This window comes from Passer domesticus, chromosome 1 (assembly GCF_036417665.1).
Source record: "Passer domesticus isolate bPasDom1 chromosome 1, bPasDom1.hap1, whole genome shotgun sequence".
NCBI lineage: Eukaryota > Metazoa > Chordata > Aves > Passeriformes > Passeridae > Passer > Passer domesticus.
Genome location: NC_087474.1, coordinates 110,092,010 through 110,108,156, shown reverse-complemented (window position 1 = coordinate 110,108,156; position 16,147 = coordinate 110,092,010). Strand labels below are relative to the sequence as shown.

General features: G+C 39.7%; 1 protein-coding gene across 7 annotated transcripts in view; it reads right to left on the bottom strand.

Annotated features, from left to right (window-relative positions):
- The window catches only part of PPP4R1 (protein phosphatase 4 regulatory subunit 1), a 62,988-nt gene that overhangs the window by 18,075 nt on the left and 28,766 nt on the right, over positions 1 to 16,147 (bottom strand). For all 7 annotated transcript variants that reach the window (XM_064433650.1, XM_064433672.1, XM_064433661.1 and 4 more), the window contains 7 exons: positions 11,251 to 11,393; positions 9,727 to 9,873; positions 8,048 to 8,155; positions 7,213 to 7,278; positions 4,981 to 5,139; positions 3,656 to 3,786; positions 2,014 to 2,534 (listed from right to left, as the gene is read on the bottom strand). In XM_064433650.1, coding sequence (XP_064289720.1) covers positions 2,014 to 2,534; positions 3,656 to 3,786; positions 4,981 to 5,139; positions 7,213 to 7,278; positions 8,048 to 8,155; positions 9,727 to 9,873; positions 11,251 to 11,393 — 1,275 coding nt within the window. The remainder of the gene's footprint in view (positions 1 to 2,013; positions 2,535 to 3,655; positions 3,787 to 4,980; positions 5,140 to 7,212; positions 7,279 to 8,047; positions 8,156 to 9,726; positions 9,874 to 11,250; positions 11,394 to 16,147) is intronic.

Below are 16,147 nucleotides of genomic sequence, written 5' to 3'. Positions count from 1 at the left end.
TACAAGACTCAAAAACATAATGGCCAGCTTTGCAGAGAGGGGAAGTGCAGGCAGGGTAAGACCCTACAGACCATTTGGGACCAAAGCTGTTTGGCATACATTGTAAGCCATGTATACTGGAGACAGAATTATCTGTGAAATTAGGTAGTTTCATAAAATTTCCAGGAAAACAAACTAAGACAAGCTTTTGACTGAATATTTATAGCATCAGTTTGCAACAACAGTTTTAGATTATATTGCCACGAGCAAAGAGACAGGGCTCTGATCTTCTGGATCACCCCCAGAGCAAGCCTACCTTTTGTCACAATTTGGCAAGTGTAAGATTCAAAACACAGGCATTAAGTCAGCTACTCAGAGACTACAGTATGGATCTCTACCACTTCTATGTGTGCCACAGTGTTTGAGACAAGCATGTAAAATTAATACTACTTGCACTTTGTGCAAAATTAAAATTGCAATGTTACTAAATTGAAACTGGCATGTTGTTAAATTCCAGCTTCTCAAGTACTTGGACTGAATAACAAGAGCACAGGCAAGAGGAAAAAGAGTAGAAGATTTAGGAGGAATGTTTTATGGGGTTTCACTACACAGCCTTGACCAAGTCAGAGTGGGGGAACCCATGGTGTTGACAACCTAGTAACAGTTTTCTTACACTTAAATGTGCAAATGTTGGTCAATAACTCCACAGAATATCTCCTGACACCCAGTCAAGAGGCCAACAAACAAACAAAAAGAATTCCAAAAACCTGCTCCAAAACAAGACATGAACACATGATAAACAAACTCGTAACACAGGACGATTCTGGATGTACAACTACATGCTTACATAAACCACTGTAATTTATGCACTAAGGTATGTTCTCTAACTATAGGCACAACAGCTTTATAAAGTAAACCTGAACAGCACTGCAAGCTTCTGCAGCTGGCTTCAGAGATGGGTTATATGAAGACTGAAGTCATTAGCAAGGGTGAAATTTTTTCTTACCTCTTTCCTTAGTGCCCAAAGCACTCCTAAAGCAAAGTTTTATCTGCCGACTTAATAAGTTATTAAATAAAAGTACAAAATGGATTTAAGAAAAGTTATTAGCATATCAACCTACTAACAATAAAACGAAGTTGAAAGCAGTATCAGTTTATTCTAAAATATTTTTCCCCAACTTGCCCCTTCTTTTCCTCCTACTTTTTCTGGTATAGAGGCATGCTTCCCTCCTAGAGATTCTTCAGCTCCAAAACAACATGGCTTCCTCCTTAGTGGCACCTCCAGACTTTTTGACAGCAACACTCAAGCCCAATATGTCTTAGAATTTATTCAGCATATGAATACCAAGAAAAACCTATTTCCAGTAAGTATCTGTAGAAGAGCCAAGTCCTTTTAGCTGAGGAGGTGTCTCTGAAGAGCTGCTCCACCACCTTGTCACACTTATGAAACCCTTCTCCATTCTTCAAGAGCTTTTAAAATGGAGAATGTGTGTTCACTTCAAGAACTCAGCTTGGATCAATAATCAGCCTGATCTGACAAACTTGTCTCATTAAAGCTATATACATGTGACTGCAATAAAAAAGCCCTTGCAGAAAAAAATGGAGACTATTTCATCCAAATCAAACGGATAATGTGTGAAAAGAAAACCATAATTCACACTGATAATTAAAAAAAATAAAACCCTCTTAATCTGCCTCATTTTGCATGTATGCTAATTAGAAATAAACTTGCTTATCAACAGCTTATGCCTTTGAACCATCTATTTGATTATAATGTCAAAACAGGCAGTCAGAACTTTATACTGCTAACTGCACATGCATTCAGTTTATAAAAGGAATTATACTCCTTTTAAACATCTTTACACAAATGCAAATTCCGTTTTAGTTGACTACCAATTTTCCCCAGTCTCTTTGAGGACCAGGAGAAAACAGTACTTCTGACTTTTAGAACAACTAAGAGGTTAAAGCAGAAACTACTGAAGCAACATACACATATCTCCAAACATTAAAAATGCTTCAGTATCTTCACCATACCTTTAACATCTGGATCATCTATATGGGGTTCCAAATTTTCTATCATTTCTTCTAATTCCTTCTTTGTTGCCATAGGAATGCTTGGAGACACTGGCATAGTGAGTTCCTGAATTTCTCTATCGAGTTTTATATCAGAAGTCTGCTGAAGCTCAAAGTCAATATCTATTTCAGGAAGTGGAGTCCTCCAGAAATGGAAAGAGTTGTATAACTCCTGCTCTGAAAGAGAGGTTTCCTGTGAATTCAGCCCAGCCTCCTGCACATCTGTTGTACAGCAATGAGAACTTTGCTCGTTCTCATCTGCCATTTCCCCACAAGATTCTGAAGGCAAAGTGCAATGGAAGGATGATTCAGTCTGGAAATCACTTTCCCTCTTGGAATTATTTGACACTGTATTTTGATCTTCTATGACATTTTCAAGTTTTGTTGCAAAATCATCGCTATCATCACAATGTGAAGACAGATCCTCTGTCCTGTTGTGCTCTTCATCCGTTGTGCCATCTTCTGTGGTCCTGACTTGCTCACTGTTGAATGCCAAACAAAATGGACATTAAAAAACCAAAATAGACTTGTTATGGTCTTGAAAATTCACACACATGCTCTCAACCTGTTATTTGTCAAAGTAAATTTATTTACACCATAGCAAAACAGAAGTCATAGAACCACAACAGGGTGAAGATTGGAAGGGACCTCTAGAAGCCACCTGGGCCAACCTCCTTGTTCCAAGTAGGGGCAACCAGAACCACTTGCCCAGGACTTGTGTCCAGACAGGTTTTGAGGCAGTATCCATCAGAGGACGGATACTCCACAGCCCTTATGGACAACCTTTGCCAGTGCTTAGTCATCCTCACAGTACAAAAAAAATGGGTTTTGATGTTCAGAAGGGACCTCCTCTGTTTGGGGTTGTGGCCATTGACTCTGGTTATGCCACTGAGCACCACTGAAGAGTCCAGCTTCATTCTCTTTTCACTCTCCCCTCAGGTGTTTATGAACATTGGTAAGACCCCCCAGTGAGCCCTCTCTTCTCCAGGCTGAAGTCCCAGCTCCCTCAGACTCTCCTGATAGGAGAGATGCCACAGCCTGTCATTTTGTGGCCCTTCACTGCACCCTCTCCAGTGTGCCTCTCCAGGTCTCCCTCTGGATGGCAGCACGACCCTGTGGGTGAAGCAGCCACTCCTCCTGGTTCTGTGTCATCAGCAGACCTGTGAGGCTACACCCTGCTCCACCATTCAGATCCCTAAAGAGGATGCTAAACAGGACAGGATCCATCTCATACATGATCAGTCAGTGACCTCCAACTACGCGCTGCTGACCAGCGCCCGTGGGCCCAGCCCGGCAGGCAGGCCTCAGCCCACCTCACTATCTCCTTATCTGACCCAAACTTCAGCAGCTTCTCCACAAGGATCTTACAGGGGACCATGTCAAAAAAAAATCCAGGTACACAGTACACACTGCTCTCCCTTGTCTATCAAGTCAGTCATCTCACCACAGAACATATATCCTAATTCTGGTCTGTGAAGATGAGAAGATCCGGATCTTTCCATTTACCAAATATTCAATTCATCCAGGAAAGTTAGAAAAACTAACAGTTCATGGAGAAGAAGAACACAGAGGCAAAAATAATTTGTAGATTTAGCAAATTTACCTGTTTTCCTGTGCAGAATCACAATCTTCTGGGTTTTTACCATCTTCTTCTTTAAAGTACTGGCTACTGCTGGATGGATTAGCAAAAGTTGATATAAAAGGCCCCAGAGACTGAAAAGCTGCTTGGCGAACCTAGGGGAAAGGGCCCAAGGTGAAAAAACAAAATTGTATATATAAATCTTGCTGTCCTGTAAAACATAAAATGCCTGCTACTAGGAATTGAAAGGGTCGTAAGCCTACTACGGAAATCAAGAGCAGAGGCTCTTGTCTGGAAGGAATCAGCCAGATGTCTACAGAGTGCCAAGTTTGAAAAAAAATGTTAAGAAAAATGAAAAAGCAAGGTGAAACCAGTTAAATCACAGGTTACTAAACTGACAGGCTTATTCCCCACAACCAAAGGAGGAAGAATCTGTTTAGATAATAGAAGCAAGTAAATTTGAGAGCTCAGCTCAGAATTTTAACAACCTAAAAGGAAAAAAACATCATGTACAGTAAACAGACATTTCACTTTCAGAAATTTGACTGATAAGCATTATATTTATTTCCCTTTCCTATTTGGCTATGCAGTGCATTTGCTCCTCCTTTCTCTTACTATTTATTCTCCTCTTCTCAAGAATTCTCTATCTCAATTTTGATTAATTCTGCTGGACTAAAACTTGCATGACTTTCCAAGATCCATGAGCTCATGCTTCTGTGAAGATGATCCTTTGCTCTTGGAAGCTGTCTGCTTAGTAACAAACTTAAGGTTTAAGAGTAAATCTTCAAGATGGCAAATAAAAAACCCCCGAACAAACAAAAAACCAACCTTCCCCCCCTCCCAACAACAAAAAATCCCACCCAACCTCCCTAAAAAAACCACAAACAAAAACCCATCACTTAAGAAACAATAAAAATTTCATTGATAACAAACTCCCCACCATTCCTACCCCAACATCCAAAACACCCACAAAACCCAAAACCAATTAACATCCAAACCAACTGCAAACTCCACCACACCCTCCCTCAATAAACAACATGGTAGGGAACCTGAAGAAGAACAAGTATATCATAATTATTTTTTCAGTTTTGTTAATGATTCTCAGCAATGTTAAGACACAGGCAATTCTGTAGCTAAAAAAAGCTACTCCACTGACAGAGTTTTTCTTACATGCTGCTGTAAAAATGTGAGGGACTCTCTACACCTATCAATGAACTAACCAGTTTAAGAACAATTTTGCTGGAGGTGTATGGAATAGGTTAGATTACCCATGAGAAGTTCCATATAGAGTATTGCAGTAAAATCCTTCAAATATGACAGCTATTCAAAAAATAAAAAGCAATTCTTACCCATCGTGAAGGATCACTAATCAAATTAATAAAAAGGGTTGACAATTTTGTCCTCCGGACTTCCTGTGACGTTGCACAAGAAACTGCCATGAAGCACTCAGCACAGGCTTTCCTAACTCCCCACACATTATCAGAGCAGAGCTGGAAAAACCTTGGCAGCTGTTAGGAATACAGTGAGTGAGTTTGCAAGTCTTAATAAGCAGCACTTGTTTCAAAACAAGTTCTCTTTTCACATTCATTTTCTTCACCTGGTTGTCCACCTTCATACTCAGATGCACAAGTTAAAATTTGCAAGACAAAGAGCACACATTCAGTAGCACCATGCTGCTAATCTGCTGCTTTCATATTACTTATAGATACAGATAAGAAAAATTCACCTGTCTAAAGAATAGCAAGGAAGTACTAACTCTTAAACCTGATTTATAACCCCAAAAAGTCCGACTTCAAATATACCTCCAAGACCAACAAACCTATCATAAGACAAGACCTCAGGTCTACACCATTCTTTTAAAGCAGGCACAAGAAAAATAATACTGGTGCATTATTAGGAAGCAATTCTTTACTGCAAGGGTGGTAAAGCACTGGAACACACTGCCCAGGTAGATCGTGGATGCCCCAAACCTGGAAGTGTTCAAGGCCAGGTGGATAAAGTCTCGAATAACTTGATCAAGTGGAAGCCATCTCTGCCAATGACAGGGGAGGCTGGAACTAGATGATCTTTACGGTCTCTTCCAAACCTTAACATTTTTTGATTCTATGATTAACATTTTACCTGCGAGAGACCATTTCAGATTTTTTTTGTAAGATTCTTACTGAAATGCAAAGGAACAGCATCTTCAGAAAGAAAAAAACTTCCTTTTCTACCTACACTTTTCATTGTTAGATTTATCAACACCCTCTCTCCTACAATGCCGGAAATTAACTGCAAAGAGGAACGGGGGAATGAGAGAAAGACTGCATTTGCTCAAGAGAAAACATGTTTGAACAGAGCAGTGGTTTTACTAATAAAACTGAAGCATTTTGAAGGTGCTCAGGTGATTGGGCTTTTTGGATACAGTAACGGTAAGGGTGGACAGAGTGCAGGTGAGGCACAGACATGCAGAGCTGCCTTGGCTTTGCAACAGGCACAGTGACAAAATCTAACTGATCCTACAGCCTTGTTCACAGTTATTGATGTTCAGCTGTTCCTGCTCTCTGCAGCCAAGTATTCTGGACTTTGCCTCTAATAAAAAAAAGCTTTTAGATTAGAAAATGAAGCTTTATCATTCAGCTTTTTACATCCCTCTTTTTTCCTAACAATAATCCAAGAAGAGCAGAAATTGGCATTTTCTGTTATAGAAAGAGAAGCCCAGCTGTCCTGCCACACTTTACTGCTTTCAGATGAAATAATAATCACTTTTTATTTCATAGTAATGCACCCTCTGCAAAGTTTTAATCCAAATTCATTACACTAATCACTACAAAGGCAGTTGTGTGAGAGAAATCAGTTCACAGCCCAAATCAGGAAGCATATGGGATGCAAATCCACACAACTAAACTTCACTACAAATGACTTAAATCACTCTATAGCTAGAGAAAAATGCAGCAAATGCTTTAAGAGCATAAAAAATGGCCTGAGAGCCACAACAGGCCTACCTGTCTCAACACTGCCAACCGCAAAAAGTTGCAGAGCCTCTGGCTGAAGTCATGCCTGCATTTACACTCTGTCCATGTAAGTCCCTTGCTAATTCAGGGCCTCTGCTGGCCCTCAACAAGCTCACTGTCCACATTCCCAAGAGGAGAAAGCTTTAAGAGGGATCCCAGAGCCTGCCAAACTGATTTCTGCTCCCTAGCATTGTCATGTCTCCAAATCTATCAACATCTACTAGCTTCCCGGACCCACCACAGGAATGTGTGCACAGTTCTCACCCTGTTCTCATCACTCCATCCACTTCCCTGCTTTTCCATTTTGAATTTGTCTGTCTCTCCTTTATTTCATTTGTTATTTCTGACATTTGCTTACTTCCTTTACCTTTCTTTCTCTTTCCTTCCTTTCCAGCAGGCTGTTTGAGGCACGAAAAGTGACTTGAAAAGATTATACCAATACACAAGCCTCACCACTCCCGGCACTTTATCCCCCCTGCCATGCTCCCCTGTATCTGCAATCTCTCATGAACTGCCCTTCTTCTGTAGCTTGTCTGGCTCCACTTCTGAATTGTATTAAGAAGAAAAACCCCTTAAGAAATGGCTTACCAGCATTTCTTCAGTGGCTTGCTGTCCAACCACACTGCAGATATCTCCAAAATTGGCTGCACATACCTTGCAGACACAATGCAAAAAATAAAGACTAAGATCACAGTTTTAATACAGCAAAATCCAAAGGGGAAAAAGCCCCCACAACTCTTAAAATCAGAAAAACGTGTTTTGGTGCAAACTCATTATGAGCTATTTCCCCATTCCATCAATTTCCATAGCTTTTCAAAAATAAATAATTTTCTTCAAAATTAGTCAGCCTTTTTTTAATCATAGAAGAACCTCACAACTTAAATGAAAATAAAAGAGTATAAAATGTATTTGAGGTGCTGTCACATTAAAGAACACATGCAGCTATCAAGAGAAATAAGCTATTCAATGGCAGGGTGAGACCAAAGTGCAGCCTCCACACCTAAACATCGTGATGGAATACTGGTTTACTTCATCTGTGATGAAGATGAGCATCTTTAATTCCATCTGTGCACAGAGATATGAGCTCAGGTGGCTGATGCTGTATCAGCCACAGATGCTTCACATTTTCCTGATTACCAACACAACCATAAGGACAAATGCCCAATCACACAGCAGCTATCTATAGCATAAGGACAAGCAGATTCTTCCTTTGTTTCTAGTAATAAAGGTAGTGATTCTGGAAAAACATCTCAGTGTCAAATATTAAAACTTGTGGAAATGAGAGATACAAAAACCCTCACAGCTTTCACTTACACATGTCACAAATGAGATCTACCAGGAAAGTTTCTTAGTCACATGCAAGTTCCAAGCACATGACACATTTTTTCACAGATAATCTAGACCAGATGCTCATAATTCATACCTTACGAACATGAAACATCCTGCAGTCACAGCACATCTCACAGAACCTGGGAAGCACAAGTCTTTCCGTGATGTCCTTTCCAACCATGGAGGCCATTTTGCACATAATCTAATGACAAGACAGACACTAATCAGAGATGCTTGCATAACACAGCATTCTGTGCCAACTAAGCAAAGGCTTTTTACATCTACTCTCTACTCTGATGAACATAATTTTACTGAAAACTGAAAAATATTGAAAACACAATCCCATTTGAATTCAAAAGGTTTGGCCACTTTTGCAAAGAACTGCGTTTCCCATTTCCTTGTCATTACACGACACAGGTGTAGAAGATGACATTGATCTTCCAATAAAATGAATCAAATTCCCAACTAACAAAGGTAACTGGACTCTTAAAAATTATTCCATGTTACCCAACAGACCTTAAAGAAAAAAAAAGTACATGATTCTTTTATTTTTTCAATACAAAATGTATATATGTACAGTCAACAGAAAATTATTGACAATTACTATGCTTAAGAGACTTCTGAGTCCTGTATGGTTTAAAATTAATTACAACACTACACTGCATATATGCAACTCCCAAACATAAAACTCCCAAAGAAATGTATCACACCAAAAAAAGAACTCTTCCCTATAATTGCTTTCATTCTAATCTGTACTGAAACTTAAAAAAAAAAGCTTTAAAAAGCAAAAAGAATTTTACGTTTACCATTCCTCATCATGTCAGCAGAACTATTTACATACACTCCCCTATAACAAATGATGGCTTTTCTAACCTGCAGGGGGTTGATGAGGTACAAAAATTTCTGTCAAGTTTCAATACCTTCAATACCATGAAGACAGATAAAACTAATCTGCTTATACTTTATTCCCTTATGTAGTTGTAAACTCCACCAAGAAGCACTAGAAATTTGGTGCCAAATGCAACAGTGCTGGTGCCTTTTTATTGTTTATCAGTCCAGCCACTGTAGGAAAGTAAAATATTAAATGAGGTCTATCTCAAGCAAAAAGAACAGAAAAAAAATTCACCCAGCAGAAAGCATCAATATAAATTGCAATAAAAAAAAAGAAACAAAAGGGCCTACATCTGCCATTTCTCCATTATAAATTAACTAATCTGCTTACTATTTTAATTCAACACATACATTTTAATTACAAAGGTTGTGTCTAATGCAAAAAAAACACCACCAACCAACCAACCATGAGTTAATCAACTCAGATGCTTATTACTTTGTCCAATGAAACACAACGAAGTCAATAAAGAGAATAGACATACAGCAAGTAGCAACAGAACTGAGGCATTAAAGCTTTTGAACTGATGGAAATTTTCCACAGAGGCAATTTAAACTTCCATAAAATAAACAGACAAACATTCAAAAAAACTAAAAAGCAAACACAGCAGATGCTTTAGGTGTCAATAAAATGAATCCCCTGCACTGTCTTGTCCAGCTGGTTTTTTTTTTTAATGTAAATTATGGAATTTAAATCTTAACTTGACCAGTGTGTACAGCACTGACACAGCACAGTAGAAGTTACAGATTTGTTATGGACAGGGAATATAACGGGGTTTTTTTTGGTAATGGTTGTGCAACTTGGAAACACACCACCACCACCAGTGCACCATCAAGCATTCAGGCAAACTTTTGGCTGTGTGATTTGGCACTGCTGTTACTTACAGCCACAGCTTCTGTCTTCACATCGTCGTTGCTGTCTGGAGCTGTCAGGTCTATCAGCACAGGGCACACTTTGGTCTCCACATCGTATCTCTCAATGAGCTCTTGCTCCAACAGCACTAACAACGCTGCCTGGCTTGTTTTCCTGACCTGCCATAAAAAGGCAAAAATTGAACCAAGCAATTCCAAGACAGTTTTATTTTTTGAAATACATGTGTCCTGTATTTTGGAAGCTGTACCTATATACCAACACACAGCAGTACTAATTGCACACAATGAGAGGACAAGTGCTCCACAAGTGCTTTTGCAAGCACTTCATATTTGCTGTCCTGTGTTTTGGGAAGTATGGAGGTGGATACCTGCTTTAGTTGACAATGTGCAGGTGTTTCTTGGGTTCACACACTATTTGTTTTAATGTCAAAAAGAGCAGTCATGGCAAATCTCATGCAAATGTGTGAAAAAAAGCAGTACAATTAATGGAGAGTAACAAATTTCTAAGGAAGATGAATTTTACAAAACAAATGCTGTTTTTCTGAGATTAACAAGAAACAGCCTGGCAAGGAGAAACTGTATTTCTAATGCTTTTAAATTCTGAGACACAATTCTGCTTAGTCTCATAAAAAAAAAAAAAATTCTGTAAAAATAAGATACCCATTGTTGACGTCATAGCTTGCTAAGCCCTACCTCCAAAAGGAGTAATTTCACCAGAAGAGAAAACATTACATACAGCAAGAGACTACATATACTGCAATGCAGCAATTTTGGAAACACCTTTGAGAGCTCTTTGATTTCAGAGATCCACAGCCCAATGAACTATTCAACAGAGGTTAACACAATGAAAACAATCACAGAATCTTCTAGCAGGAGAACATCAAACAGAAAAGTAGAGTTGTTGTATTATACATGAATTAGCAAAACAACTACTAATAAAAATAGGTTTGGGTAGTTATTTTTAACTATATAAATTTTGAAAAGGGCAAGGAAAAAAGTGACAAACTCCAGAGGCCTAAAATATTGAAAATAATGTCTCAACTAGCATTAGTCTAGTCTGAATGACTGGACGAGCCTCAAGAAAGCTTTGGACGAGCTAACTTATACATGCAGAGAAACAAACCACATGAGTTCAATCTAAAACATTTATTGGATTGAAATACAAATAACTGGTAATGAACATACACCATGATGTTAAAAAACTGAATTATACAAAGGACTCAGTTGTTTATTACTACTATTCCTTTTTTCCAGAATTTAAATTATGTAAGCCTGTCTAAATGACTAATTTTGTCCATATGAATGCAATTTCAGATAAAAGCCCCCAAATCAGAACAGATCATGTTAGATGTAAAAACCTGTCATTTCACTTCCTTTAATATTTTCTTTAAATAAATTTATGGTACCATGTATTTCATGTCCATTACAAATCCTTATATCCCAAAATATAGCACACTTGTACCATGCTAAATTTAAATAATTTGGCATCACAACAGTATTTCACCAGCTAGTAAACTACTCCTCCAGGAAACTTACCTGGTTATTCTGGTCGGCGAGGTATCGCACCACGATGGGCAGCAGGTATTTGGAAAAAGCATAAGGGATTGAAGGTCTGTTTTCTTGACAGAACATAGCAATGTGAGGCACCTGTTCCATCAGTTCTGCCCGCACTGTCGGCTCTGTAAGGATCAAAACAAAACCAGAACAATGGCACAATGTATGTTTACAAGCCAGCTCCCAAATCCTGTAAGAGAAAGCTTCTTACAGTGCCCTACATACAAAGTATGGTCTCAAGTGTTCATGTCAGTGTGTTTGTCAAGTTCCATTTTGACATCTTTTTAAAAAACCAGATAAAACTACACTCTGTGCTGCCGACCTACTAAGTCACGTCTCACACTCTTCGTAATAAAAAAAGAAGAGGTGTAAGACAGCCAGCCATCAAACATAAGGAGTACAGAATTGTCCAAACTCCCTACAAGCATCACCTACTTCTCAGAAACCTCCTAAATTGAAAGTCAGCCCAGAACTGGCACTGTGAGAAGAAAGGAACTGAGGGGGCGTCTGGGCCACGGCCTCTCAGATGGGAAAGATCCCACGGAGCAGGACAACCAGCCATAACCACAGATGCTGTTCTTCATTCTTTGCTTTTTAAGGCTACTGATGTAATTGTCAGATGGAAAAGGTCCTGCATCTTCCCAGCTGCTTCTGTTAAACCTTTGAGATGTGTTTCTCACCAAAGCTGGTGATTATTTAAGAAATATTTAATTATATTTTTAAATTCAAGAAATGGCGCACTGCCTGGATGAATCCTAATCCCCACAGAATATGCACATATATCTGGGGGATGAGAGAAGAAGCAAAAGAAACAATACAGACGTAGATTCAATTTCAACTATTAGAAAAACAGATTCAATTTAAGAAGTAGGACCTTATTATGTGCCTAAATTTTCCATGGGGATAAAAAAAAAATCTGAACTAAGTACTTCTGCCCTTTCAGGATTTGCTGATATATGCAGTTACCAATAGTCTCTGATTACCTACAAGACATAACATCAGTTACTCTCAAACATGACAATGTTTTAAATAATAAGATATATATGTCACAGGATAGATATATATGCCTTACTGAATTTTACCTAAAAGTTGTCCAGGTAAAAGTTAATGGTATAAACCGAACCATCTTCCTTGGAATACTTGTAATTAACATGATTCATTAAAAATACAACCTTTTGTTAAGCAGAAGAATGCAACATGCATTTGTATTTAACATGGCGAAAAGTGTGCAGCACTTGGCATTCTTGAATGCTGGCTACAAGTGTAAGCTCAGGTTTGAATAAAACATAACAAAGACAAAGCAAGTCCCCTGCTGTGTGCAGTCTTTTCTTCACTGAGGACAATGAGAACAGAAAAGATCACTGCACACAAAGTAATTAAATGCCTATGGGCTACAGTTCTTTCATTATAGACTTGAATTACTTTTCCTATAGAAATACACACCAAAATCAGAGTTGAAGGGGACCTTATAGATCATCTAGTTCCAACCCCTGGGGGTTGGGGTTCCACTAGACAGGTTGCTCAAAGCCCCATCCAACCTGGCCTTGAACACTTCCAGGGATGCTATGGAAAGTTTATGAGTTGCTGACCAAGTTGCAGAATACAAAATGAAGTCTCAAACAAATCAATATTGTATAGGTTTGCTGTTCATGACCATAAAGTAAAAAAATGTCTTCCAATCTGCTCTGTACCTCTTCCCAAATGTTATCAGGAGCACACAGGAGAAAAATATTTTTATTTAAACTTCAGATGTTCTGAAACATGTGCAGGTTGAACTCCATAAGCAGTACCGGCATCCTGAGGCTTGTATTGAAGAAGTCAGATCTCGAAGAACACTATACAAACTATGTGCAAGTTTTAGCAGATCTAACAAAAATTCACACCTTAAGAAAATGCTGAACTCTAGTCTCATGATCAAACACTCCACTTGCAGCACTAAATGCAACAGCTGACCAAAAGATGCACCTGTAACTAGGACAAACTAATAGTTAATGAGATCATTAATTCTGAAAGTTGGAGTCTCCATATCATATTAATGCAAAGAAAGAAAATATTCCTATTGTAGTAACTCATCTTTTGCTTCCTTATAAAAATTTGCCAGAGCAGTCCTTAGAACACAAGGAAGAGAAGGTGTAATTGTTCATTAGGATGAGGTGGTGTAGGGGGTTCAAGCAAAGTAGACTGGGTGCTTTCAAGAGTCAAGTCAGCAAAAAATATTTATTTTCTTCCTACATTTAATTCAGTTCTGGTCCTTTTATCTGACAAGGTCGGGCTTCTTCAGTTCTGGAAAAGGGGCTTGAAATGTGCCTAAGAAAAGAGTCCTTACACATGCCAACTTTGACACATCAATGTGGTTTTTTTTCACCTGTGTGACAACCTGTCCAAAGGTGGCTGAGTTAAAGAAGCCTTGTACCCTCCATTTGCAACTGCCCAGTATCCACTGAAAGCAGAGCAGCTACAAATGGAAGAGACCTTCCTTGCTGAGTATAATTTCTTTCTTTATCACAAAATATCTCTGAAAACAGGCTGTACACAGCCCCTCTCCCAAGAGCAATTTGTTTGAAAAGGGTGAAGATGGCAAACAGAGCAAGATGAGGAACCATCAGGCTTGGCAAGGAGGATGGGAACTTAATGGACAAGAAATAGGAACCAGTGCCCAAAGCCAGGGCTGGAGGAACTCATGCCCAGCTTTCCCAGAAGACTGTTATTTCAAGACATGCCCAGGACATGATCAAGCGGCACAAGAGACTTCTGTAACAACACTTATCCCTAGGGTCTTGCTCTCCCATCTTAGGACTCATGCCTTGTTTCTTGTGGCAGACAGAAGATGACTGGGGGAAGGGAGGGAGAGAGGGTAGAGGTTAAAGGGGATGGAGAGTAAGCAAAATCAATCTGACTGAGGCTGCATGCTTGGCAGCAGCGCTTCTTAAATGGCTTCTAAATTTGCTTTGGGCAGTTCCCACCCTCCCAGACACAAAACCTGCAGCTTCCATTTATGCCAATGCTACTGTTCATGCAGCCAGACAATAAATCCTATCAAAGAACTGATCTAGCTGATGCAGCTTTTGCCTCACCACAGCAGCATAATTAAACAGCAAGAACTGGCACTTAATATTGATCTCCCTGTGCAATCACGCAATTCCCTCAAGTAGCAGAACTGTCTGATGATGGAAGCAAGCAATGGTAAAAGAAGGTGCTAGAACTGAGGGGAAGAATCAAAATACTGAGAAAGCCAATTTATTCCTCTGCCTAGTGTGAACATGAGCAAAATGTTCAAGCCAGGCTCTTCACAGAGTAATTGCACACTACTCATTTGATTGCAGTCTGAACTCTGTCTTGATGCTGAAGAAATAGGTCTGCAATCAAAGTCAACAAGAACTCTGTATTAAGCATATCAAGAGCTGTGTACATACTTTGGACACCAGGCACTCAAAACAGGGAGACTGTTTCCATACCTCTTAGACACCTCTACAGTTTGCCCACCCACTGATAAAGCAATGGCAACACTCCCTTTCCCTAAATTGACAAGGTTTGCTGTGAAACTGGATTTATACATTTCTTTATGAAGCACTCCAGTAAGAGTGCAGGATGTACCAAAACCATGAGATCCTTTTCCTTCAGAACAGGGTTCATCTATTATGCAGCACTTATGTCAGCTGCCTAACAATACTAACGACCTGCAGATGTAAAGTGAGCCCCTTTCTTCCTGAGCTACCAACTCACCTCTGGCTTTGTGAAGAACACAGGCAGATGAGACAATGCAATTAAAGATTTGAAACATTCATGCCCAGGAGTGAACTGTAAAGTCACCTGAGTTCTTACATTCCCTAACTTTTAAGTACACGGCTCTGGGATCTTTGTAAGGTCGATTCAAAGCAACAAACAAGGAGTGCTGTGTAGGGAACTGGCTGTGTAACACAACACCGTAATTCGCCATCAAAAGGCGTTTGTGCTGTTCTGGGGAATTACTGCTGCTATGCAAGAACCTGAACCTTAAGCTTACCAATTTAGATAAGAGCTCAATTCTTCCAAAGGCTGAAGCATACGTTCCAGTGTGTACTGAATAGAGCCTAATCTTGCAGTCTGATGCAGTTACAGTAGAGCTTTCTTTTGCATTATGTTTCCTTAAGATCCAAGCAACAATGCCAAAAAAGTCCACTCAAGTCAGAGAGCTTTCTCATTCCCTTCATCTACTCCTCAGCTTTGTCTTTAGCTTGAACAGTTGGCAGCTCCAAGCAGGGATTCCAGGAGGCTTCAATACATAACAGTGTCTGCCATTTCAGTTTAAACTTCCCTGTTGTTTAAAACCAAATTTACAGCTTGGTCATTGTGTTAGTTTTGGCCAGGACAGAATTAATCTTCTTCATGGTAGCTGGTATGGGGCCATGTTTTTGATTTTTGCAGGAAACAGGGTTGATAAGGGATGTTTTAGTTATTGCTGAGCAACACTTACACAGAGCCAGGGCCTCTTCTGCCTTTCACCCCACCTCACCAGCAGTTGGCAGGGGATACACAAGGAGGGGAAGCAGCCAGGACAGCTGATCCCACCTAACCACAGGGACAACCCAGACCATGGTGTCATGCTGATCATATAGAGCTGAGGGAAGAAGGAGGAATGGGAGGAAGTTTGGAATGGTGGTGTTTATGGTCCCAAGTTACTGTCAGGTGTGAGGGAGCCCTGCTCTCCTGGGGATGGCTGAACAGCTCTCTGCCCATGGGAAGTGGTCTATCAGCTCCTCCCACATTCCCAGTGAAGAAGGCAACTTAAACACGGTTTCCAGCACAAATACAAAACATGGCCCAGCATTAGTCACCATGAAGAAAATTAACTCTGCCTCTGCCAAAACCAGCAGTTATCAACACTGTGAACAGTGCACAG